Here is a 13,157-nt window from a genome sequence, read left to right on the forward strand (position 1 = left end):
TCCACTGATGCCGAAACTCCTTTTCCACGTGTAGGCTTCAGCGATTAACAGAGCCCAAAGTAAAGAAAAAATCAAAAGGTGAGGCCATAGGGCTGCAGGGACAGGGCGGCACATCGAGGGGCCTGCTGGCATTTGGCACCTCTTCACCAGGGCTCCACGTTGCCCTGCAGCTGACTACCCAGCCCGCCACTGCCACACCACAGAGGCCCTGCACTTTTTAACTGACACCCTGTAGAAGCTTAATGAGCCACTTGAAAAATGAATGCAAAACAAAGAAAGGTAATGGAAACTGACAAGCTGAAAAAGGAATAAAGAAGTTCATTTTCAACGTGGTGCTTGGGGGAGTTTTCATCAGAATATTTCCATGAAGTGATGGAAGGAGGAAAGAAAAAAAATTAAGAAACAGCCTCATGTGATGAACTTGTATAATTTATTCCTCTGCAGAACAGCAGGCAGTACTGTTTCATTCCTTCTTTTTCTGCTTCCCCCCACACCGACCCCCATCTCTCCTCTCCACCTAATTTTAGAGCATTCCCAGGCCAGGTAAGAATGAAAATGAAACATGCCAAAGAGAAGTCATAATGAAAATGTGGAAAGCTCACAGATTATTTATAAGCTTGCAAGTTGTGTATTTGGTGGAGATTTCCTCCCTTCTGCTCCTGCTTGCTGATGAAGAATGATATTTTAATAGGCAGATGGTAAAGACAATTACAGTTAGGGGCTCAGCTGGGAGTTACATCAGTTTATTGCAAATTATTAGTTGATAAATGCTTTTGTTTACAAGCAAAGTCTTAAGCAGCTTTGTAATCAGTTTATCAGCTGCAGGCTGAGTTTTGACAGCTTGCCTTTAGGGTAGAGTGTCATTTCTTGGCTGGTCATTTAAAATCCTGCTGACCTGGGAAGTAAGCCAGACCAAAGATGGGCACCTTAACTGTACCTGTGAACAAGGTGGCAAAGTCCATAGGGCTCTACATTCAGGATCAGTGTTAGCAAAGCTACTGTGAAAACTGTGACCCAAGATAGATCACCTTAAAAGCTGCTAAAGATACCTAGAGATGAATGGAATCCTATTTTCAGAGTTTGAAACACCTCTAAGTTAGCAAACATGTCTTATCCATCTAAATGGCTTTGAAATAAAACATTTAAGGACCCCATAAAAACATGTTACTTCCTCAACTACTATACTCATTGCAGGATACCTATGTTTTATAATCCCAAGCATATTCCTTCAGAAAACACTCCGCCTTCTTCTCAAGGTCATAAGTGAATTCCTATTTCTTTTCATTCAGTAGTAGAGTTCTCACTGAGTAGCCATCATAGAAAGATTAGTAAAGGCATTAAACTGCTGGTAACTACAGTCTGATTATTTTCTAAAGAGGGCAGCTTGGCACGGGAGACACTGGAAAACTGTCTCTGGACTTTTTTTTTAAAGAAAGTACTCTGCTTTAGAACGAATAATAATAGCTCATATTTATACAGAGTTTAAAATTTACATAGGGTTACAAACTACCCTTGAAGAGAGAGAGAAAATAATATTATCCTTATTTTATAGATATGTAAACAAAGACTCAGACAGATGACCTGGTTTGCTTAATTACCACCTGGCTATTAAGTTTCAGAGCTGGGATGTAAAACAAGGTCTCCTTACATGCCCCCCCCCCCCAGTTCAGCCCTCTTTAGGCTTACAGAGTCAGGGATAGGGCTGAAAGAATTGTTTAGATTATATTAGCAACTTTGGCCATCAATATTCTAGGGATAAGATTAGTAAACTGTTTAAACCTTCTTTTTCCTGATCTGTAAAATGGGATGGCAAATTCTCCTATTTTCTTTTATTAGTATTCATATCTTTTTTTTTGCTTTGTTACATTTTAATCCATAGAAAGTTAAGAGTTTTCCAGATAGGCTCCTTATGAGAACAATGCATCAGTTTAACTTGCTGCTAAATAATAAATTTTATCTGGTTACTTGTGACTTTATTTAAAAAAAAAAACTCTACAGATCCCTCCTAATTCTGAGACTGTTTAAGCAATAAACTTTATTTGGGTTTTTAATAAATCTTGCCATTTTGAACCAAGTATCTAACACTTTTATGCAGTAGAATTAAGAGATTATTTTAAAAGTGGCTTTTTAAAGGTACCTAATAGATAACATTTACTTTGATCAACTCAGGATTTGAACCAGAGTTTACTCAGATACATATTTACCTATTTGATGCCTATATCTTCTAAAGCTATGTATTTAGCTCTCTCAACCCTCTGAAAAATAAGCTTTGGTCGTTCAGTCAGGGGGAAAGAAAATAAATAAAATTCTCCCTTATAACCCCTTCTGGGAGAATCTATTTAGTTTTCTAGTTTACTGACTGTAACTTTGTGCTCATTTCTGTGCTTTGGAATTTATTTCAGGGAGTAGAGGGTGGAATCATCAGCAAATGGAGAATGAATGACCAGTGTTAGAAGCCAATTTTTTTTAGTCAGCACTGCTATATCCCCTGATGCATCAGTGGAACATAGACCATTGCAAAAGTAAATTCAATAAATTAACTTAGTGGGTTTGAACTATACATTACATCTAAAGCAAGAAACTTTTCTTTACTTACCTTAGTTATTCTATCACATTTCTGTCTTCTCCCTCCCTTGTGCTCCTTCTCCCTCTTTTTCCCTTTCCCTCTTTCAACCAAGAACCTTACCTCATCAGAAGTGACTAAATCCATCCTAGAACTGACCATTTGATTCACCTAAATTTTTAAACTTTGGCAAAAGCTTTATTGTTTTGATGTTAGGTTTTTGGTTAAACAAGGAAAATCCTGTCTCCACTCCGCTCCCCCCCCCTTTCATTTTCCTATGGCTGAGATTTGCAATCAGTGGACCTGAGTTTGATTCCTCGCTGGTATAATGCGAACCTGCACAAGTCTCTGAGAGTGAATTGGATTGTGAGATCACTGGGGTCCCTTCCACCTTGAAACCTATGGTCCTGATCCTAACTACACCCATTCACTATAGACATTCGGTCTCTGATTTTACCATCTTTTAGTAATAAAAACCCTTTCTGATTCATTAGATAGGTATGGTTGCCTGATTCTTTAGGAATTGCATTATGGAGCCCTTGGCAATTTAAAAACATGAGTTTTGTTTTTTACTGAAGAGAGATACATATTTTTCACTTTCCATAATCAAATTATTGGAAAGTAAATAATGTACTAAGCAAAAGATTCCATTTAAAATTTTTTTTTCTTGATTGGAGAGGAAAGCCAGGAGTGGGGAGTGGGTGTGGGGGACTTGCGATACTCTCCTTAAAGCCAGTATAACAGTCACTGAAGCCTGATTCCATGGTTGGTACTTGAATCTGAATCTCTCTGTCTCTCTCTCTGTCTCTCTCTCTGTCTCTCTGTCTCTCTGTCTGTCTCTCTCTCTCTCACACACACACACACACACACACACACACACACACACACACACTCACTCACCCTCTCTCTTAAGATGTTGTATAAAAAGATGTCAGGAATGCCAGCATGGAAAAATGGAATGACCAAAAATGTGCTCCAAAGTGTTAAGTTTGCCCACACTGCACAAGTGAAAAATGTTAAGGATTATTTAACAACAGGGAAAGACCTTTCTGCAAAATGCCTTTGATTTATTGCTGGTGTGTGCTGCAGATCTTTATCAGCTATTCTTACACTATTTTATTCAAAAACTTGTGTAAACCGTGAGTTGGCATGTTGCAGCATAACCAGAGAGGCATTAATCAACCCTTAAATAAACAAGTTCATAGATCTATCTAACAACTATGAAGTAGTTAATACATTTATAAGCAATTTTATTATAGAAAGAAGGCCTAAAAGAGTAGTGCTTAATTATCTGGACTCCTCTGTGCTGGGCTCTCTTTTGATTGTATTAATGAAGCAGCTGGCCCATTGTTTCTCTTTAATTCCGCTATTGTTTTAAGAATATGTCACAGCTCTTTATTCTTTTATCAGGTACTGTGCAGGAGGAACCACACAATACCTCATATTCCTACTGTATTTGCCAATGCACAAAGAAACCTCCAAAGCGTTTTTCAAAGCGGGGGCACTCATAATTTATAACTTCTATTCCTTGCACTACTTTACTGTCAAGAATTTCAACAGTATTGGATTTGAATTCATTATAAATGTGTATTAAACAATGTGGCTACGTATAGATATAGGTCCTGTGTTAATGTCTAAATGCCGAGATCTGGGCACTATAAGATGTGCAGCATGGAAATTGGGACATTCTTTAACACAGGAAATTATTTCAGACAAACACCTCTGCATGGAAAAAAATAAATAAATTTGAGGCCTGGACCTCATCTTGGATTTTCAAATTATCCTTAAATGAGTTTATTTGGAAGAAATAAAAGAAATAGAGATAACAAAACAAAACAAATACCCACCCACTCACCCTCACTACACCCCCAGGAGTTTGATGTCTTTTTTTTTTTTTGTCTGTTCAAAGAACTGTTTGTTCTTCAAAAGGAATGGTTTTAATCTATGAGAACGTGCCTGAAAGTTAGTGTGGGTCATTCCATGGGCTAATATGCAGTGTTGTTTAAATGAGTTTTGATAGTGGCCTGACCCTCCTCCACAGTCACACTTGTATACAGGAAATCGGCTCTTAGTCTGGAGTAATATGACATGATAATTACAGGGCTCCAATGTTAGGCAGCCCCAAAAGAATAGGTAGGGGATCAGCGTTCTAACATGAGGCACCTATGCTGAAGCTATTTCAACATGATGGTTCAGTTGTAATTACTTATTTCTTGAATTTCTTTGAAAACTACACAATCCTCAGAGTAACATGATCCCTGTGAATCTGATTTTTGGTGGATTTGGAAGGTAAAACAAACAAGGAAAAAGAGTCCATATGGTAGACTTGCGTTCCTCATAACACATGCAACTTTTGGGTTTTCCTGGCAAATATCTGGTTTCCTGGACCGCTTATTGATTTTTTTTTCTTTTTCCCTTTCCAAAGCCTAAGTCTTAAAAAGAGAAGCTAGATAAATCATTCTACTTCACAGCTTAATACATCTACCAAAAGTTACAAAACTCAACTTTCGATTTACTTTTAGAAAATCCACAAGAACAAGTTGCAATTATTTAGCCAAGGGGGGAAAAATCCAAAAATAAACTTCATTTTTATGGAGCGAGAAAATGAATTAATTTACTTCAAGTCACCCATATTCGTATATTCCTGGATGCATTTCTTACATAAAATAAAGTTTTATACTAGTATCCATATCTATCTTCTTGAGGCTCCCTTGTCCTTCTGCATATTGAGGCAGAGTAATACAGAATCTAAATGAGATTTAATTGGTTCAATTTGCTATATATTTTTATGCTAAGTTTGGCACCCTATCTTGATGAGCCTGAATGTAGTTGTGCTCTAAGTTTACAGCTTATACTGCTTGCATTTTCTTATTTTTACAAAGCAAAGTCTATCAATCACAGATAAATTAGAAAAAAAATGTACAAACAACACATTGCAAAGATTTTTTTTTTGCAGCATGCTATGTAATTATTAACCTGATTTCTACCATTGTGTGAATCCATGAATTGCAGATAGCATGGATGAAGTTAAATGATTTTATATTAAATACATTTTGCTTATACCGGACTCTATAGGTATGGCCGTACAATATAATTGAAGCTTTGTCAGCTCTGTAGCCTAGCAACAGATAATACTGTTAGGTTACTGAATTGCTCCTGGTTGACAAGTAGGGAGTATTTTTGTGTTTATCACGTTTGCTAATGATGGGATCCTTTCCAAAAGGCTTGTCTTAATCTTAATTAGAGTTTATCAGCAGAGGTCTGCATGACATTACGCAGACACTGATTTCATAAATAATAAAAAGTGCAAGTGAAAAATTTGGCAGGAGAGGGAGATATTTGAGGCCACTGATTCTTGTAAGAGGAGCGTGAATTTCCAAAATGTAATCAAGCTTGAACTGTGACTCTATTCTTTATTATCGAAACTTGCAATACACTTCACTGCAGTTTTGACAGCAATTATGAATAAAATTTATCAGCTTCCTGTTAGCAACCAGATCTGTTTGTGCAGAAATCTTGATCATAAACAGTACTAAGAACAGCGAGTCCATAGTTTTTCTTTCTTTCTTTCTTTTTTTCTTTCTTTCTTTCTTTTTTTCCATGAATATTAAGGCCTCAGTAGTCATTGCTTTTCCATGGAACCTTGAAACTGCTTGTCCTTTATTTTGTGGGGGTAGCGATGGGAAGCAAAAATGAGTGACTGTGTTTGCAGCGTAAGAGGCAGACAAAGAGAGAATCCTAAAATAACCTTTCCATTTGGTGGAAGCTATGGAAGTATCAGATAGCTGCCTCAGTGCCTGATGTCATTTGATAAAGGATTCATACCAAGGCAGGGGGAATGTAATTTTTCTGCTCTAGTTTGCACAATATGATATTATTCCACATCCACAATGTTCTGGGATTCAATAGTATTGATCATCCCTAACTAGTAAATTGCCTATGTGTAACTAACACTAAACCAATAAAGGACCAAGAGAAGTTTATGGCAGCATGAAATCCAGATTTCTGATAGATTCAATCTAAAAAATTATCAATGGACCCTTTCTTCCCAAAAGAACCCTTTGGAGTCAAAGGATCTAGGTTTGAGTTCTGGCTGTATTTATTAGCAGCATAACATTGGACTCATCTCTTTCTTTTCTCTGAGCCTCTGCTCCATCTGTAAAACAAGGGGTTGGATTCACTGATCTCTTAGGTGCCTTCCAGCCCTAAATATATGATCCTTTTTAATTCATCACTAATGATTACCACCTTCACTAAAACCAAAGAAACAGATGAAGCAAAATCACTGATTTCAGATATTGATTCCTCAGTGTCTTCACTGAATTAGCCTGGATACTTTCTACTTAAGGTATAGAATATGACTACTACTGCTACTGCTGCTACTACTATTACTGCTATTACTGCTACTACTGCTGCTGCTACTACTACTACTTCTACTACTACTACTACTAACAATAGGAATTCTTATTAATAAGGATAATAGATTTTATTTCTATAAATTATATGTTATTGTTGTCCATATTAGAAGATTAACATGCAGTTCTTCCATGAGGTAGTATTGTTACTTCAAATGAGTGGTCCCCCTTTCATTTTTAGAGCTTAAGTTGTGCTTCTTATTAATTGTTTTAGGGGTTATCCATGCAAAGTTTGAAGCATCTAGGTGGCACAGTGGATAGAGTATTGGTGCTGGAGTCACGAAGACTCATCTTTCTGCATTCAAATCTGGCCTCAGAAACTTTACTAGCTGTGTGACATGGAGCAAGTTAATTAACCCTGTTTGCCTCAATTTCCTCATCTGTAAAATGAGCTGGAGAAAGAAATGGCAAACCACTCCAGTATCTTTGCCGAGAAAACCTCAAGTGGGTTCATGAAGAGCGGGATATAACTGAAAAATGACTGAACAACAACATGCAAAGACTTTCTGTCTGCCTTTGTTTTTGACTTGAAAAAGTTAATATAGGAATTCTGTGTATTACACAGTCAGCTACATTTGTTAAACACCTATTGGGTGCCACTGTAAATACAAAGAAAGGTCAAAAAACATAGTCCTTATCCTCAAGAAACTAACAGTCTGACAGGGAAGACAACATGTAGGAAACTATGTTGCAAACAGATATATTCAGAATAAATTGGGACTAATCTCAGAGGGAAGGCATTTATATTAAAAATCATCATTTTTAGAACTAGAATGGATAGAGACTTAGACCTAGAGTATGTAAGACATGGGCTCAATTCCTGTCAGAAAAATACTAGCTGTGTAAATTTGGACAAAGAATTTCAGTTCTCTCAGCCTTAGTTTCCTCAGTTGTAAAATGGTCATATTAATACTAGTAGCACTCACCTTACAAGGTTACTATAAGGAACATATATGATAATGTATAAAAAGCACTATCCAGATATTAAAAATCACTGTATACTGTCACTTGTTATTATCAATATTTGCACTGACTATTCCAGCCTTTCACTTATTTTTAATTAAATTTCAATTTTTAAGCATTTATATTTTTCAACCTCTTTACACCATCACCACTCAGGTGGGGAGGGGAAACAAAAGAAAACCTTTGTAATAAATATGTGTAGTTAAGCAAATCAACTTCCCACATTTCCAATGTCCAAAATCATGTGTCTCATTCTTCATACTTAGTTCATTCCCTCTTTGTAAGAAGGTGAGGAGTATTATTCTTTGTCATCAGTCCTTTGGAATCATAGCTGACCATTACATTAATCAGAGAGCTCTTAAGTCTTTCAGAATTGTTTTTACAGTGTTGTATTATTGATTGTTTCCCCAGTTCTGCTCATTTCTATATCAGTTCCTACAAGATTCTCAGATTTCTCTGAAACTATCACTTTCATAATTTCTTACAGAACAATAGTATCCAATCACATTCATGTACTATAATTTGTTCAGCCATTCCACATTTATCAGCACCCCCTTGGTTTAGAGTTCTATTGCCGCTACAAAAGGAGCTGCTACAAATATTTCTAAAGAAGTTAGTTTCTTGTCTCTTTCTTTGATCTTTTTTTGGGGTATATGACTATTAGTGGTATCCAGCCCTTCATTTTAAAAATAAGAGACCAGAGAAGCTGTGTCTTGCCCCATATCACATAACTATATAGTGACAGAACCATAAATCAAACTCAGGTCTTTTGACTCCTACCTCAGTGTTTTGCTTTGCTTTATTTTTGGTTGATGCTGTTTGCAGGATATCTAGTTTTGGAAGAATCACTTCATCTGAATTTTAAGGTAGGAGTAGAGGAGTAACTATATTTTATTACATGTTTACTTTGTGTCCAGACACAGATAAAAATAATGGCACCTAATTCTACATCTATTGATATACCACCAATGCAAATTAATAAAATTCCTTAAAAATAAACAAAACTTTAAATCTATGTCTATTCACCCTCTTCTAACTATTGAACATGTTGGATTTACCCTTTTGATCTAGATTTGATAGCATAGGACATCCTATCCCAAATCAGTATGTCCCATAATGACTCAGACTTCAAAGCATTTCAATACCTGTGCAGAGAGTATAACTTAATCTGGGTATTATAGCAATCCATATTTCTATAGTGTTTTAAGATTTGCCAAGCACTTTCTGCACAACAGTCCTTTGAGGTGATGACAGGTTTTACTTTCTCCGCTTTACTGGTCAGGAAGCTCAGGGAAGTAAGGTGATTTTTTTCCAACTCACATAACTAATGAATTCCCAAGGTAAAATTTGAACACAAGTTTCTGCTTGTCCCAAACCCTACATGATTTAATTTACACCACAGTGCCTTTCAAAGTGAAGATTGCAGCTAGAAATTCAGTACCTTTGCAGGCATATACTGTGAAATCTAGCAGATATGAATTCTGCACTCCTCCTATTCTCTTCTAACAATCGCTGACATCTAAGTAGTGTCTTAAGATTTGCAAAGTGCACGAATGAGGATGGTCCTTTGTGAATTGTCCCTATTTTAGAAATGAGGAAAACGAGGCTCAGAAACTATGGGACTTGCCTATGGTCACATAGCCTGGTAGCACCCAAGTTGAGATCCAGACTCAAGTTTTCTGGATTCTAGGTCTGACTCTTTATGCAAAATACCACAGTGCCTCTCACACTTTATATTCTGTGCAGAGAGAGGAAAGACAAGACACGAGTGATCATACCATCTCCTTCTAGCCAGAAGATATTTGAATCACAAGGCAGCATCATAGAGATATACAAATTACATTCAGATACTTTGCTTGGGAAGTTTTAGAGAAAAATATTACAATCTGTAATACTACCATTTGCACTATGGAATCTCGTGCTTTAAGGAAATGCTATAGTATAGCTTCTACTCTTTGGAACAAACAAGTCTGCCCTCAAATGAGTCTTGTTGTACTATTAGGTTTCTGGCGAGCCAAGCTATTACCCTTCTACGTATAGTATAAATCTGCAATGAGGGATTGGCCTCTAGCCTTCACAAAGTTCCTTCCAGCTCTGACATAGAATGATTCTAAGTGTTGATAAAGTTCACTTCTGGGTTCATATGTGCATGATTAAGTATGCAGGTGTATATTTTCACTTGCACGTGTTTTACTTTGAAACTTTTATACCTCTGCAATATGAACTTTATTTTTAAATATTGTCATTGATACTATTTTGTTTCCTCATCTTTAAAAGTTAATAACCTCATTTAATTAATTGTCCAAAGTTTTTTTCTAAAATGATGTACTAATTCTTACAAATTGAACTGTGTTAATTCATACACTCTTATTATCTCTTCTACCATATTTTTGCAACAAGTTGTTTTACAACTATAATATCTTTTGGAGTAGCAGTGGGGATAAAATTGGAAATAAAGTATAATTGAAAAGGTAGATAGTAACACTGAGAGATAAAGAAATGTGACTTATCCAAATGAATATCATTTTTGCTTGTTTAATGAGTATATCATAGTTTTTGCTATACTAAGGGAAAACAAAGTTTTACCATGTAAAGTATGCAGTGTTATTTCAGGCATAAATGTATTGGACATATCTTGGCCTGAAAGTATAGATAAAAAAATATAAATTCCTTGCCTGTCTACACATGTAAAATAAATGAGCCTTCACCATCTCATTCCAATGTATTAGTAGATGGACTTGCATAGGTAATTTCCTTTCTAATGCATGTCACATGACCACTGTAGCACAGAGCCACAGTATATCTTTCTTACCATTGGAAGAAAGGGTTCTTTTTCTTTAAATAAACCTTTATTTAAATAAGCCTTTTTGAAACAGATCTTTGGCATATCTTCTTTCCAAGAAGTTCTGTCAGTGGAAGCTAAGATAAAAGCAGTCATCATGTTATAAGGAATATTACATAAGAAAGATCAGTCAGCAAAAGTTGGTAGTGAACACATGGAGAGTGAAACTACCTTATAAGAATATCAGAATCTAGCGTTGTGGGTTGTTTGAGGGATGTGTGTGTGCATGCGTGTGGGCGTGTGTGTGTGTGTGTGTGTGTCTGTTTGTACCTTTGTGCTATAAAAATAAATCCATAAATCACAATTTTTCTGAGCCTCAGTTTCTTCATCTATAAAAACGGAAAGGAAAATATCTGCTTTACCTGCTCTATCCAGTGATTGCAAGGATCAATCAACCAATCAGCAAACACTTATTAAGTGCTTATAGTGTACCAGGCACTTTATGAAGTGCTTGAGATACAAAGAGAAAGCAAAAATAGTCCCTACCCTTAAGGAGTTTACATTCTAATAGGGGAGACAAAATATACATATACAGGTATATACAAGATACATACACAGTAAATGAAAGGAAAAGGCCCTAGTAAGGTGTGGAGAGTGGTGGGAAGGCAGGGATCCTGATTGGCAGAGGGCAAAGGCAAGCTGTGAAGTGCAGCCAATGCAAAGTGAGAGATGGTGCATTATATGAAAGGAACAGCAAGTATGTATCAGGTCAAAAATATCAAAGGAATCAATGAAAAAAAAAAGTGAAGGAAGTGGGTCTAGTAGTACCATATCTCAAACTATACTACAAAGAGGTAATAATCAAAACAATTTGGCACTCTATAAGAAATAGAGTGGTTGGGGCAGTTAGGTGGTGCAGTGAACAAAGCACCGGCCCTGAAGTCAGGAGGACCTGAGTTCAAATCTGGCCTCAGACACATAACACTCACTAGCTGTGACTTCCAGTCAATTTTTTTTCCAAAATCAATAAATCAATTTGAAAGCAGATAATTAAAAAACATTTTGCTCTTCTTAGCTAAGAGATTGGGCACTATTGGTGTTGTATGAGGGAGTGGGACTAATGACTTCTAAGGTCTTTTTTCAGATCTAAATCTATGAGCCTTGGATATTATGATATGCTATCATATGTGGTCATTTTGTTGATCAATTTTGCTTAACTTTTTCTTTGATGAAAGGGAAAATTTAAAGGTGGACTGATATCAGAGAAAAGGTGACATTAAAATAAAATGTATCAATGAAAACTTTAAAAAATAATATCTACTTTGAGAGGATGAAGGGCAAAATTATAGTGCCTGTGATCTTCCTACTTCCAGGCACTAAAGGAAAAGCAGCGGGAAAAGGGCCATCAGGAAAAAAAAATACATATATATATACGCACACACACACACACACACACATATACATATGTGTGTATGTATATATATACATGTACACACATTTATGTATATGCACATGTCCATATACACATATTTACATACATACACATACACACATATGTATTATGTCGTATATGTACACACAAATATGTATATGTGTTTAGGAAATATCTATGCGTGTGTGTTTGGGCAAAGAATATATTTAGGCTAAACCCATTGTAATATTTTTTTCCTTTCTTTTGGGCAACAAAACTATAATGGGATGATAATTTGATTGAGATACAAGAAGAATAGAGGGCAAACATTTGATGTCACTATCTCAGACGTATTGATTATATATTCTTTCTTAACCTCTTTTGCTGTTAGTCATTATAGATGGATATTTCATCTAATCCAGGAAAGGAGTTCCCCCTCCTCCCCAAGGGAAGGGTAAGGACAACCAGCTGCCTTGCTTAAGCACTCCACCCCTAAACTGACATTAGATACATGAGAAGATGCTGTTGACATTAAATCTACTCTACAACAGGTTTGAAAATTCTTTTGTCAATTAATTTTTCTCCCTCTTTTCTTCTTAATAGGGGGTCAGCTTTGGTGCACTACCACAAAGGCCATCTCTGAGGGTGAGGAGCTAATTGCCTTTGTGGTAGATTTTGACTCAAGGCTACAAGCTGCCAGTCAGATGACACTCACAGAAGGAATGTATCCTGCACGGCTGCTGGATTCAATTCAACTGCTCCCTCAACAAGCTGCCATGGCATCTATTTTGCCTACAGCTATTGTCAATAGTAAGTGCTGAGGAGGGCAGCTTCATTCATTCTATGGGGTGGAGTCAAGATATACCCAACTCACTGTCAGGCTCTGGGAACTCGTAGGATCTGGGATTATTATGGAACACATATATTCTTTCCTCTGGCTTTGCCTGTATTTTGGTTGTCTCTGAATAGGTTCTATGGAAGGAAGGAAGGAAGGAAGGAAGGAAGGAAGGAAGGAAGGAAGGA

General features: G+C 36.5%; 1 protein-coding gene across 1 annotated transcript in view; it reads left to right on the forward strand.

The window, feature by feature from the left end:
* The window catches only part of ZFPM2 (zinc finger protein, FOG family member 2), a 551,489-nt gene that overhangs the window by 529,149 nt on the left and 9,183 nt on the right, over positions 1-13,157 (forward strand). Inside the window, exon 6 of the mRNA XM_027850028.1 lies at positions 12,738-12,944. Within this exon, the coding sequence (XP_027705829.1) occupies positions 12,738-12,944 (207 nt within the window). The remainder of the gene's footprint in view (positions 1-12,737; positions 12,945-13,157) is intronic.

This window comes from Vombatus ursinus, unplaced genomic scaffold (assembly GCF_900497805.2).
Source record: "Vombatus ursinus unplaced genomic scaffold, bare-nosed wombat genome assembly UNPS02008961.1, whole genome shotgun sequence".
In the NCBI taxonomy this organism is placed as follows: domain Eukaryota; kingdom Metazoa; phylum Chordata; class Mammalia; order Diprotodontia; family Vombatidae; genus Vombatus; species Vombatus ursinus.